Source organism: Harmonia axyridis, chromosome 2 (genome assembly GCF_914767665.1).
Source record: "Harmonia axyridis chromosome 2, icHarAxyr1.1, whole genome shotgun sequence".
NCBI classification, from domain to species: Eukaryota; Metazoa; Arthropoda; class Insecta; order Coleoptera; family Coccinellidae; genus Harmonia; species Harmonia axyridis.
Genome location: NC_059502.1, coordinates 48,931,269 through 48,945,814, shown reverse-complemented (window position 1 = coordinate 48,945,814; position 14,546 = coordinate 48,931,269). Strand labels below are relative to the sequence as shown.

Genomic DNA, 14,546 nt, shown 5'->3' with positions numbered 1-14,546 from the left:
ACTTCAAAAGAGTAAGGTTATCTTTGAGCTAAGAATCAGTGTTGCTAATCGGCGGATTTTAATCCGATTTGCGGATTTTTTTTGGGCCTGGCGGGTTTTTTTCAGATTTTAAAATATTTCGGATTTTTTTCGATTCACTGATTGAGCCAATAGGCAAATCAACATAAGCGCTACGCCACCTGGTGACAATCAGAGTAACTGAAAATCTTTTTTTTTAATTGACTGAAATTTTAATTAATTAATTTTTAATTGACTGAAAATCTTGCCATTGTTCTTGCATTCTGCTTTGTGTGATATTCTACAAATATTTATATTTTTAAATCATTTTAATGGTTATGAGTCGTTCGAATCGTTTAGTTCCTCAGTGCTTAGAGTTATGGTGGTTTTATGCACCATTCCTAAGAACTATGAACTAGACCTAAGAATTCAGTGGCCTTCATGCACTCTCTTGTTATGATGGGTTTATGCACCATTCCTAAGAACCACAAATTACGGATAACATCCGTAATGTGTGCTAAGAACTAATGGTGGGTTTATGTACCTTACCTAAGAACATAAATTGATAGAACTGGTACTCGTTAATATTGAAATTCTATGCGACCCAGGCACACTTCTATATTTTACCTAAGATGTCCAAAAACATGGTGAATGCACTCGTCAAATTTTGAATGCAATGACATTCGACCAAATTGAAACTATTAGTTTTAGTTCGTGGCGGCTAAGATGCATAGAATACCTGGTGTGTTTACTGATTCGATTTTGTTTCAGACTTTTCGAGAGACCCACCTGTTGCTTTGGTGGTCTGCTTCACCAGAGTGCTGTATGGTGGCGCTCTTTAAAATTTTTCGAATTCCCGCATCTGCCTGGTGCCGTTTAAAAAGGAAATACTGATTTTAGACACTGCAAACATTCACAATAAATTACAATTCAGTTCATATCGAATTTGTACTCAAATGAATGGAATATAATGACAGACCATCATAGAATATAAAATATTATTGTTCTATACTCAAAGTTCACGACAAGAGCGTAGAAATAGGGGGATACTGGGGGTAATTACACGGTGCTCCTAAATTGGGGATACAAATGAAAATGACAGATTTCTGGATCATTTTAAGAAAAAAAGTCCTATAACATGAGTCCCCATACATTTTGTTTTGAGATACATGTGTTGAAGTTCAAGTTATTTTCTCGTATAACCTTCCCTTCACAAGATATTTAATATGAATTGGCCATAGATATTCCAGTTTAAAGTTTCCACTATGTGATATGCTAATTTTGAATGCAAATCTACAGGGTGATATATTTTCTGGAAGGATGCCTGCTTCCTTCCTCCAAATCTATATTTTGGTGAATGGCTGTTAGTTTAGAAAAATATAGAAAAAAAACTCTGGTCCTGTACTACACTTTTTGGTTTGTTATAGTTTTGTCGTATCTGCTATCGATTTCGAGAAAAATCTCTAGTAATCCTCAGGAAAATCCAAATTATTTTCAAGATCCAGCTAGCAAGCTCTAATGAATGCATTAATTATAAGTTTTGGTATTTATTTACCTAATCTGTAGCGAAGATTAATAAGTATTTGATAAACTGTACGACACACTAGAAACAACCTGTATATTGAAAGCAAAGCCTTTGTGGGCTCATATTCATGAAACTTTTTTTCTCAAAATTATCCAAGTAATTTCTCATTTTCCTTCGTAACTCTTATTTGAGAACAAGGTAAGAACAACCGAATTAGTAACAACAAAAATTATTTCGAGTAATTTTTATCAAACTTCTTTTTTTAACATTACAGATATGCATAAAAGTTGTCGTCAAAAAGTTTTTTTTCGATTATCCCTCCCCAAGAAAAAAAGATCTACGCCCTTGGTTCACAAGAGTCGAGAATTGAGAGAAATGTCAAATGTAAACGATGTATGCGCCATCTGAAAAGCCCGCGACCCCTCGAAATCAAGTAGGTAAAAATCTCCCGTTTTGTCTGAAAGTTTTACAGGTATAAGTAGACACACCAGGTATTCTATGCATCTTAGTGGCGGCGCCGCAATGTCATACTTGTCATTTCCGTTGATTTTGATTGGATACATTAATTAAAACCCGATACTGACCAATCAAAAGTGACGTGTAACCGAGAATGATCGTGTAAAGTCGTGAAACAAAACACGAAACGTTTACTGGATTGAATTCAAATATTTGTAATAGAGAGAGTTTATTGGTATTTTAATTACAAGAATTACTTACATAGATCATAACTTTAATGAAAGATATACATATAGGTACATAATGGCACAAAACTCGTAAATAATAAATAACAAGAATCTTAATTTGTTGATAGCGCTACCTACAGTTGACATAACGAAGCTTAACTAATATTCTCAAAATTGGCAAAACAAAAGCTAATCAGTTCATACACCTGGTTTTTAGACATCATAATTTTACCTAAACCCTTAGTTCTTATGGTGGATTTATGCACCAGTCCTAAGAACTAAGACTAAACCTAAGAACTGAATGAGAATCAATGAGGGCGTTTATGCACGTTTCCTAAGAACTAACACTAGCAGGCCAACTGTTACCTAAGAACTAAGGGCTCAGGTAAAATATATGGTGGATTTATACACCGTACCTAAGAACTATGAACTAAACCTAAGAATTCAGTGGCATTAGTGGAAAGTTGATCAACTTTCTAGTGCTAGTGTTAGTTCTTAGGTAAAGTGCATAAACGACCTCATTGATTTGTTGGCGTTCAATTCTTACTTTTAGGTTTAGTCTTAGTTCTTAGGAATGGTGCATAAATCCACCATCAGTGGCGTTTATGCACTCTCTTGTTATATTATATATATTATATATTGTTCTATACTTTGGGTTTTTTTTCCGTTCCTTCTATCTATATTCTAAGAGAGAGAAGGAACGGAAAGTAAACATTTGTGCTCGATCCCGAATACAAGAGAGATGGAAGTTTAGAGTCACCAATCACAATTGAGCTAGCCGCTAGCACAGTATTATTCTTAATTTCTAACAAAATAACTCATCCTTGAATGCAAACTTTTATTTACAAAAACTAAACAATTAACAAATTATTTCTCATTTGGCATAAGATGGAACAGGTAAGTTCATTCCATGTTTTGCTTCAAAAAAGGTGTAAGACAAAATAATTTCATCAACATTTTTCATGTAAGGATCTTCAATAAATTCTGGATCAATATAAAAAAAAACTGGCATATCAACCTAAAAGAAATAATTCAATATATTATAAATAATATGAATTAAAATGATAGATATTGTAATTAAATTCTTGCCGACCTTGCATTTTCTACTTACTTGTTCATTAGGGTTAAGTTGTTGTTCTTCAAAACAAAAACATTGTATTTTATTGAAATATTGTCCAGCCTCAAAAGGAATTACATTATAAGTACTTATACCTATAACAGGTTTAGAACTAGGGTTTTTGGCTGTGTAAAATGCTAAAGCTGTTTCTCCTGGATGAACCTATTGAAAAAATTGTTAATGAAAATACTTCACTTAGATGTATTGACCTTACAGTTATTTCTTTCTGCTGTGGTTTGAAATTCCATTTCATACTGGTGGAAATATCAGCATTAAATTTAATTCTAATTGGCCTCTGTCTAACAGGATTCATTGTTTCAACTTTGGTGTCATCGTGGCCTAAAGAAACGGTGCCTCCATAACTGTATGCTTGACAAAACATTCGGTACAAGGGGACTGCTGCATAGCTCATACCAACAGTAACTATTCCCGTAGCAGCCATATAATACAAGGTTGAGCGTATTCTTTTATTTTTCAATTCTTCTGGAGATACTTGTTTACAAAGTTTAGAGCTCATGTGAATGTTGCTTCCTGATTTCTTAAATTCATTCTGTATTGACTTAAAAATCTTGGTCAAATATTTTCGACTTAGGAAATACATATTTTCATTGATATATAATAATAGTAATAATTAAAACTAATCGAAATCACCAAGATTCATAGAATCACAGAGAAACCTGTCAAACGGCTGCATCAAATATGCATTAAAACCCTTATGTCGCGAATCATACCTAAAAAATTTTTTGGGAAAATTCGTCGACTTCTACGGCACTCTTGATTTCAGGCATTTCATAGAAAGTATTTTCATTATTATTATTATAGGTTATGTTATGTTATGTAATGTCTTCAGAACTGACAGCTGAGGAGAAACCAGAGCACTGAGCTGTGAACACCACAGAATACTAAATATATACTGAACACTGAACTCCATAGCAAATCTTAGAACATTAATGGTGGGTTTATGCACCATTCCTAAGAACTAAGACTAAACCTATGACCTAAGAATTGAACGCTAACAATTCAATGAGGGCGTTTATGCACTTCACCTAAGAACTAAGACATAACACTAGCACTAGAAATGGTGGGTTTATGCACCATTCCTAAGAACTGAGGACTAAAAACTACGAACTAAAAACTAAACCTAAGAATTCAGTGGCGTTTATGCACTCTCATGTTAGATCTTAGTTGAGGCATGCTCACGTGCTCGAACTACTTTCTATTTATTCTATACTTTAATGTTTGATATTGATTGTGAAAAAATTTAATTTAATTTTTTCAGATACACCAAATCATAGAATTAATAAAACCATTATTATTAGTTCAATGCACCGAATACTTTTCATCGATAAATACGAATAACGGAACATAAAATGATAGAAACTGGTACTCGTTAATATTGAAATACTATGCGGTGCACCCGCACTTCTTTATTTCACCGGAGCCCTTAGTTCTTAGTTAAAAGTTGGCCTGCTAGTGTTAGCTCTTAGTTTACTATGGGTACCAGGGCACTGTGGGGTTGAAGGAAATGAGAGAGCGGATGAGCTTGCAAAAAGTGCATCAAGGTTAAGACCTGATGGACCTGAGCCTTTCTGTGGGATAGGAAAAGACCAATACAAAGCTGCGGTCCAGCTATGGGAGTTGAACAGTAGGACAATCCACTGGACTAACACTAACACTCCTAGACTTGCTCAGGCAAAGAAATTCGTGAAGATTTCACCTACTTACACCAGAAAGCTCCTGAAGCTGTCGCGAGCAGAGCTTCGGGTGATGGTGGGACTGCTGACGGGGCACTGTCGGTACAAACATCATTTGTACCGTATGGGTAAGTCAGCAGACGAGATTTGCAGGCTCTGTGGATCGGAAGTAGAAACGGCTGAACACTTGATATGCAAGTGTCCAGAGCTGGCTGGCCTAAGAACCATTTACATGGGCAAGCCGGTCCTGGATACCAGAGAGGTAAGGGCCAAGGCCCCTAGGGAGATTGTCAATTTTATTAACGTCGTTGACGATCTCCCTGGGTTTCTATGAATGAGTAGGGTAGTGAACAAAAGATCTGCATGGTCGCAGTTCCCGGAAGGCTTACCGAAGCAAAACGACCCCAGTTCAAATAATAATAATAATAATAGCTCTTAGTTCTTAGGAAACGTGTATAAACGCCCTCATTGATTTGTAAACGTTCAATGCTTAGTTCTTAGGTTTAGTCTTGGTTCTTAGGGCTGGTGCATAGACCCACCATCAGTGGCGTTTAGTGAGCCTTTAGTTCTTAGTTCAAAGTTGGTCTACTCTAGTGCTATTGTTAGTTCTTAGGTAAAGTGCATAAACGCCCTCATTGATTTGTTAACGTTCAATGCTTAGTTCTTAGGTTTAGTCTTGGTTCTTAGGGCTGGTGCATAGACCCACCATCAGTGGCGTTTAGTGAGCCTTTAGTTCTTAGTTCAAAGTTGGTCTACTCTAGTGCTATTGTTAGTTCTTAGGTAAAGTGCATAAACGCCCTCATTGATTTGTTAGCGTTCAGTTCTTAGTTCTTAGGTATTAGTATTAGTTCTTAGGTAACGTGCATAAAAGCCCTCATTGATTTGTTAGCGTCCAATCGTTAGTTCTTAAGTTTAGTCTTAGTTCTTAGGAATGGTGCATAAACCCACCAAAAGTTGACCAACTAAGAACTATGGGCTTAGGTGAAACATAGAAATGCGCGTGCGCCACATAGAATTTCATTATTAACGAGATCAGTTTCTATCATTTTATGTTCCGAGTTCGAGCACGTGCGCATTCCTGAACTAAGAACTAACAAGAGAGTGCATAAACGCCACTGAATTCTTAGGTTTAGTTCTTAGGAATGGTGCATAAACCCACCATTATTTGATTATTGTACATTTAACGGCTGTGTATTTGAATAATATTGAATTGTGGTGAAAGCTTTTTTACTCGAATTATAGAAGTAATAGATGGAAGAAATGATTAAAGGAACAGAATTGTTCAATTATCAATTAATTATTAATAATGTTGTATGTTATTTATTATCAATTGTTATCAAAAAGATATTTCCCGAACAAATATTGTTGAATGAAAAGATTGTTTAAGGAAATTGTTTACATAAAACAATAAGAAATATATTTTTCAAATAATAATGTATTTGCTTTTTGATGCAATAAATAAAGATATTTTTATGTGAGGAAATAAAATAGATTAACCTTATTATTCATTTGAACTGTCGTTGAAATATCATAAGAAAATAACATCACGGCATGCATACAATTTTTTTTTATTCATAGACATTGAAACCATTATTTCGTTGAAAAAGTGTTCATAAACTCAACGCATAGAATGCAGCGCTATTTCTCCAGCATTTTGCTATCAAGCGCATTCAACAGCGCTGACATTTCCGAACTCGCCCAATATGTATATTCTAAGAGAAAAATGAAAAAGATCTGTAGGTATATGTATAGGATATATCCAAAGTCACTTGGAGGAAGCCAAAATGTTTTAATTGTTCAAGGGTTGTCCAAGATTCCAGCAATGCATTAGGAGCCAGGGTATTTATTGCTTAACAGTAGTTTCAAATAAACCCTGATATTAGAGCGGATCATTTCTGAAACCAGAATGTGTAGATTTGGTTGTTTCTATTGGCTAATATAATCCAATTTCCACTGCATGCCTATTTGGTTTCTTTCATTGGCTGCAACTGTTACTTCTTTGTTACTTTTCTAATTATTCACATAGACATAGATACCAATAAAATTTCCGCTAAATTTTCTGACCGATGCGATGTTATAAATCTTATCAGGTACTAGTTTGCCTTACCTTCAGACAGAGCTTTTCCAAGTTCACCTGAAACATTATTGTGCGCTTATAATTTTATGCAACGATCATGTTATCATAGTTGATTATGTTCCTTGTTAGTATTGTAGGGAATCTAATAATTCCCCCAAGAACATTCAAAGTCCGAAAATTGAATTTCAAACTAAAATTCAATAAACAGATTAATTCGGAGTAAAACCGTATAAGACCACACCGCGACGTGATTTGAAGAAGCGCGACATGAAGTAGAGAATGAACTCGAAAGAAAAATGACACAAAAGAAGCCCAAGTATTGAGAGTCGCCGTCCGTATGCCAGAATTTATTGCCGCCGATTTTGGATTATGGTTTTCACGGCTGAAAGAAGTTCCACAACGCGGGGGTGACAGGACCGGACTAAGTTTGCTATATCGTGGGTGCCCTACCAGCCAAGTATGCAAGTCAGGTGGAGTACAAAATCATGAGTCCACCAACCGACGAGGCCTAATACAAGTTGAGGACGGACCAGATTCGACGTATATGTGCCACGCAAGAAGAGAAGAGCTGGTAGCCCACCCAGACCGATCTCGGAGTGTCAGAAGCCGAGGCCGTTCCCATAACAATCCAAATCGAAGCCGACAGCCAACTGACGGCAAGTGTTGGTATCACTAAGATTTGGTGCCAGATTCACTAGGTGCAGACAGCCCTGCAACTACACTTCGTGAAACGAGGCCCATCGCCGTCTGTTCATCACGGATAGGACTCCAAGCTACAATTTCTGGTCGACACTGGAGCAGATCTATGCGTCTTCCCACGTAGTGTAGCCAACGCAGTATAAGAGAGGAGTCCGACTATGTCCTATCACCAGCCAATGGGACACCCATCGTCACTTATGGTACAACCACCCTCACGCTGAACAGATTTCACCTAGAGGTTTGTCATAGCTAATGTATTCAAACCCATCATCGGTGTCGACATCTTGAGCTTCTGGAATCTGCTACTAGACGTAGAGATCCGAAGAATCTTGGACGGAACTACCCAACTCACTACCCGAGGAGAAGTGGCTGAGCGTAACATTCCAGAAGTCAAGACTGTCAACGAATCCTCCAGGTACCATGAGTAAATAAAATATTTCCTAGAAGTTACCAGACCAGAAGGAACCTCTGGACGAATCACGCACAAGACGACTCATGGAACTTCAGTTGCTTCGAGGCCACGAAGCTTGGCACTGGAGAAGTTCAAAGCTGTCAAGAAGGAGTTCGAAGCCATGCTTCGACTAAAGGATCCCGTGACCATACAACAGCCCATAGTCGTCCTCGCTCCACCTCATACAAAGAATGGAGAACGTGTAGAGATTACAGAGCCTTGAACGCCCGGACTACCCCGACCAGTATCCTGTGGGACACATTCAGAACTATGCTCACATCCTCCAAGGCAAGAAAATCTTCCCAACTCTCGACCTTTTTTTTTTAAATGGGGGGAAATCTCGACAAGGGCAAAAACCCCTGTTGGCACCTTTTGGGTAGTGTGAGGCTCCCCTGAAGGGCATACTCACTAAAAACCTCCATTACACCTCCGCAGAACCCGTAGAGAAAAGTTCCAAGGACGCCATCCTTCCTCTTACGCGTTCAGCCTCAGTGCGTACGGGTCACCAAGGGTTTGCTATTCTACGACGGAATGTCCAGATTTGTGGTTCGCTGTCCTGTCCTGATGGAGTTTGGGATAGGGCAGAAGCAATTCGATTCTGGTGGTAGATCCATTCAACAGATAGCCTGAAAAAAGCGTGAGGCAACTACCCGTCAATGATCTCCCTCGTTCCGTGGTTTCCCCCATAGCTCTCATTACGGTACTCAAGCTTGAGGTAGTTCCCCGCAGGGACTTGGTCGGCAAGCCTCCTCCCCTAGAACTTAATCACAGTGAAAGGAGACGCCTCTTGAACCTGCGAACCTTCGCGAACTTGCACAGCTAATAAGCCCTAAGTCCTCACAGCATAGGATCAACCTTAGTTTGTGCAGGGAAATTATAAGGATGGGGGTTTTTTAAAGGGTGTTCAGTAGTTTTGACTATGAGCAGTGGGGCTGAGCAGAGTACTAACATACTTGTTCATTATCCTCGTTTCCTAAGGTTCGAGTTCATTAAAGTCATAGTTACTCCTCGAATAGTGTACCGAGAATTACACTTAAGGTCCTAAACTGGCACCTGCGGAAACATAAGTAGCCCCTATTCTACCACGTACTCACAGCCAAAAAGTTGTCATCTTCTTGCTTCCTTTTTGGCCTCTTGAGCCACGTTCTGCTAGACCTGTCAAGACCTGCCTTTATGGCCTCTGTCTGGTCGGTTCTGCGCCGCTATCTATTCTTTAGTGGACACCTTCTGCTTTCGTGATGCTTGTTCTGCTAAAACCTGTAGCTTGGAAGGGTAGAGATAAGAGGATGTTCTTAGGAGTGGACAGGGTATTGGTAGGAATGTGGTTTTTGGGAACATGAGATTTTTGAGGTATGGGGAATGTAGCAGGATGGGATTAGCCACGCCACATACATTTTTTGGTCAGTCTTAGTTTCACTGTCTACTTCACAACAGGCAGTTTAGTAACTGCCTTGGAAGGGCTTGTAGTCAAGCCCTTCCATCACGACAAGGTTCTGACCCCAAGAAGAAGAGCCCAATTCCCTACCTATTTCTCTAGCATATAACCAAATCTCCCTAGTCAAAGAAGATATAGACAGCCATCACGATTCCATTCTACGAGGACTGGACTTATGCTTCAGCTACAAAACCACTACCAGATAGAGTTCAAGTCATTCTGGAGTACAGTAAACCGTCAACCGACAAAGACCTTCTAAGATTTTGGGTATGATAAACTTATATAGTCGTTTCATACGCAAAGCTGCACAGACATTGGCACCGCTCAACGATTTACTGGTTCCAATGCTGAAAGGGAAAATGAAAATCCAGACCCCAGAAGCTACTACAGTTTTTGCAGTAGAGAAGAAAATGCAAGCATGCTGGTGCACACAGAGGTTGGTGAACCTCTTGGCCTGGTGACTGACGCATCAGACACTGCAGTCGGAGCAACCCTTCAGCAAAAGGAATCAGAATCACAATCGGCTAGCTCGATTGTGATTGGCGACATTGACTTTCATCATCCTTGTATTCGGGATCAAGAACAAATGTTTACTTTCCGTTCCTTCTATCTATATTGTAAGTAAAAGACCAGAGCCGTATCTAGGTACTATTGCGCCTGTGGCAATATATTATTATTTTCGTTAGAGTTTTAAAATAATACACAATATTATATAGGGTATATATGAAGAGTTACGACAAAATTCAGGGAGCAATTCCTTGTCAAAAACAGGGTGGGTCTTTCATATAAACTTTTCTTTTGAGGCTCCCCCTGCTTAATTACAGCCCCCTAAATAAGGCGCCCGAAAAGTAGTTTTTAATTTGTGAAAAGTTTATAATTCTTTTTTTTTTGTTACAATTATTTTATATTTGTACTAATAAAATATCGTTTTGATATGAGTCTATTGGAAAAAATTTGAGGTCGAAAATAATTCAACCTCCACAACATATTTTTTCTCAAAAACCCTGAATTTTAGCAAGAAATTACAAGAGATCTTATTCATTAAGAATGGACCAGTCTATCCAAAATTAATTTTCTTATTGTAAAATATGAAAAGAGAAGGAGTTATTGCAAACAATTTTGAGGGATGGCTTTTTATACCCCTTGGAATCATAGAGAGGAACACCACCAACAACTTTTTGAATGCCTTCTCGTCCGCATAAAATGTCACCTCAATTTCGTTTTGTGAATTTTTTGGTTTTCAAGAAAAAAATTGAAAACTACTTTTCGGGCGCCATATCAAGGGGGCTGTAAATAAGCGGGAAAGGGCTCAAAAAAAAGTTTATATGAAAGACTCCCCTATTTTTTGACAAGGAATCAACCCTTATTTTTGTGCAACTATTCATTAACACCATGTATATATTTACTTATTTTGATTGAAATCATTGAATTACACATTTCATATACAAAAAAGAGATAATTCTAAAAAACCGAATGTTAAAAAATTCTATCAAAGAAAAAGAAGTTTCACTTCACACAAAAATAGATGGTACCGTTTGTCAAAGAAATAACTACAAATTTGATGAAGCGCAAAAATTCGCACACATGCCGATGTGCGGCCGTATTATTTATGATCTGAATGCGGCACCTCTGGACATGCCGACGCCCGACAGAAATATATATGACTAGATTACGGCACGCTTGAACATAGCCAAATTTATATCATTTCTTGCGTTGAATTTTGTTGATCTTGTAAATATTTTAGGCCTAGTACGTAAATTCTAGGAAAGGCTAGCAATATTTTGAATATTTCCAGATTCATCGGCATCGCTCGTTGCGAGGCGTATAAATACATGAAAACCTAGTTGTGTACTTTCGAATTATTATGCCTGGTGGTCCAATCTCCAATATTTTTGGGAGCCCTTGGCAAGTGCCACCTTTGCCACGACTCAGATACGGTCTGGAAAAGACTGACGACTGCGTAGAGTCGTTTGCATAGTTTACGGATAATCTGTGGTCGTTTGAAATGTTGATGTTGGCGACACGAGAGGCAGTGGTTAGAAGTGTTAGAACGAATGTATCGCTATTACGCACCACAACATATTTCATAATTTCATCCTTATCTACTGAGAATGATGAAATATTATGTTTTCGGCGTAAATTCCAACCTCTCTTTTCTGTTTCAGTTCATCATATCATATTGCATCCCAAATTGTGTGAGTATACATATATTACAGGCAGGGCCCCCGCAACCGCGCGTTCAACGCGTGCACCGCACGCGGGCGCCACTCTTAAGGGGCGCCAAAATCTCTTATAGACCGCATGAAAATCCGAAAGACCAAAGGTTTTTGAAAAAGTTTTTTTTTTATTTTTTCAACAATTTTAAACGTGCGAAGACATCTTTTACACATCCAAACAAGTTCCCGAACGTCACAATCCCTATAAAATAACCTCGGCCACAGATTGCAATTATACGATTCTTTTCGAGTAAACAAATCATAAATAATCATCCCTTTGTCGGTACGGGATTTCTTTATGGACCACCTTGCACCGGACGGCGGGCACCATTTCTTCGATCATCACTAAAACGCATATGGTACACATAAACAATCATAAATACCGAAGCGATAGCTTTCAGCCAGGGGAATTACTAAAACTTTCGCCACCATCTGTAGGAAAAATACTACATGTTACAGAGAATTTCTGAAACTACCAAAATCTGCTTGCTATGCTATAACAGCAGAAACCTATTCAAAGAATAGTTATTTTGTTTCGAAACGTTTAGGGGTTGAGGTCAAGACGCAAAAATTAAAATACTCAGATAATTGGAAAGATTTCTATTTTGTGTAATTGTGGTTTGTTTTACTGTTTCTTGGTGTGATTAAATTAAATTTTATGAAATGGTAAGTACCTATCCACATACAGTATTCGCATTTCTATTAGTCTATAAAATTCGATATTTTTTTTTCTGTTTAAAATGGTGCACATCCTAAATCAGCCCATACCTATATAGGGTTAATGCACTGGTTAGCCGACCGGCACTGGTTCTCGACCATTCCGTGATTTGAGATAAAATAATAATAAAAATATATCATGTAGTGCGAAATATTTTCGCGGTACGTATTCTCGACCATTCTACCCTTCCAAGATAGTTTGCATAGTAGGGGTATAGGTCAAAGTTTTCGCGCTAAAAATTAGTTTATAATCGTCTATCATCGAAAAGGGTTCTTTCTCGTCCTCTCTTAGAAAAGTGCTTTGTGATATATGACCAGAAAATAGTAATTATTTCTTATTTTAAATGAATTATGTGTGTATATTTTGTTCCATATCAACTATAAGATATATTTTTGAGTGTATTTCAATCAAGAAGCAGATAAATGTATATTTTTTTGTTAAATATTCGGCGGTCGTGAACTGGTATTGGAAAATTTTTATCTTTTATTTCTCGACCAAAGTGGTCGAAAGTAAGTACTAATCACTCATCTCGCTCTAAAGTTTTTTAAAAAATTTTCAAGTGGAGCGGCCACTATTAATAGTGGTGGAAAACTAACACAAAAATGGTCGAGAACTCTGCGGCGTGGTCGAGAACCCAAGGGCGAAGGTTATTAAGGTTTTCTATATGTTTCCACATTTCAAAAGTTAAATGCGGAAAGAACGTTTAAAATTATATGACAAATCATTTAAAACTAACCAAAGAATCGATGAACACCAACACCATTGAAATTTGATAAGTTATGTGTGAAAAAATCGTGCTCGAAATCGATGTTTCTGTTAACTGGTCGAGAACCAGTGCATTTACCCTACTATAATATTATTTTTATTTGCTTCAAATAGGGAAGTATTGTTTGTAATCGTGAAAAAATTGAATCGACTTTGATATTTTGAATTTGTTACCTGGGGCCACCATCATATTATACTTAATTTTTTTTTTAATATGCACACTGGATCTGTATTATTTATTTGATGTTCGTAGCCGTTTGACATTCTAAAAAAATTATATTTCACCTTTGCCAAAAATTAATTATTATAACAGGAACAGGGTATGTGCTTCAGATCGGTCTTAACTTATTATTATTATTAATGTTAACTCCGTTTAAGTTTAAAGGCTCGGATTTAAGGTTTAAATTCATAAAAATGAAAACATACGGGTTATTCTCAAAGGGATGGCGCAAAGTAAATCATGGGTGAATGTCCTTACCAATTTTGTATCAAGTTTTTCTTAAATTCTAGGAGCCATACAAGAGAAAACGACCTTCTGATGCAAAATTTCGAGAGCAAAAAAAAGCTAGACTTCAACAAAGGGAGAAGATGGCTGGGAGTATGGAATAATATTTAATAATTATTAATAATAATATTAATATTTTAATATAATATTATGAATAATTTAAAGAAGAATAAAGCTCAGGTTTTGAAAACTCTGCAGTTTCATTACAAAATTAAAATAAAATGCGGTTTTGATCGAATGCTTGAATAAAATAATGAAACATTTGAAAAATGTATTATGCAACAACTGACAGCATAAAGTTCTTAAGGCATTCAATAAAGGTTGCTGATAGTTTTTTTAACCCTTCTACAAATAAATTCCTAACAAAAACTGAAACATTTTTTGCCGATTATCCTGCGACGTTTTTCTCCACTTCCCCCCCTTAAGGGGCGCCAAAATATTTTCGGCACGCGGGCGTTGATGACCCTTGCGGGGGCCCTGATTACAGGGGTTCAACCACGAACAAACACTTTTTTCGACCTCCTCCAATTAGAATTTTAGACTAACGCTGTGTCCTACGTGAGCGATTTATTGCGAGCGATGAGAGCAACGCGACCAAACGCGATTTATCAAACCTTGGAATATAATAGCGCTGTCCTACGTGCAGTCGTATCGGTCGTAAAAC

At 37.4% G+C, this 14,546-nt stretch overlaps 1 protein-coding gene across 1 annotated transcript; it reads right to left on the bottom strand.

Moving 5' to 3' along the window:
* Positions 1 to 3,029: 3,029 nt before the first annotated feature.
* LOC123673540 (cytochrome c oxidase assembly protein COX11, mitochondrial) lies at positions 3,030 to 4,460 on the bottom strand. The gene is made up of 3 exons (XM_045608093.1): positions 3,537 to 4,460; positions 3,317 to 3,484; positions 3,030 to 3,223 (listed from the first exon to the last, which is right to left on the bottom strand). Exons 1-3 carry the CDS (start codon positions 3,921 to 3,923, stop codon positions 3,080 to 3,082), a joined length of 699 nt encoding a protein of 232 aa, XP_045464049.1. The 5' UTR covers positions 3,924 to 4,460; the 3' UTR covers positions 3,030 to 3,079.
* Positions 4,461 to 14,546: the final 10,086 nt, after the last annotated feature.

Excerpts from the sequence above, each read along its gene's own strand:
- LOC123673540 (XM_045608093.1), bottom strand. The coding sequence starts at position 3,923 with ATGTATTTCCTAAGTCGAAAATATTTGACCAAGATTTTTAAGTCAATA. Across the intron at positions 3,485-3,536 it reads CACAGCAGAAAGAAATAACT|GTTCATCCAGGAGAAACAGC; the intron begins GTAAGGTCAATA and ends TTTTTTCAATAG. Across the intron at positions 3,224-3,316 it reads AACTTAACCCTAATGAACAA|GTTGATATGCCAGTTTTTTT; the intron begins GTAAGTAGAAAA and ends TATTTCTTTTAG.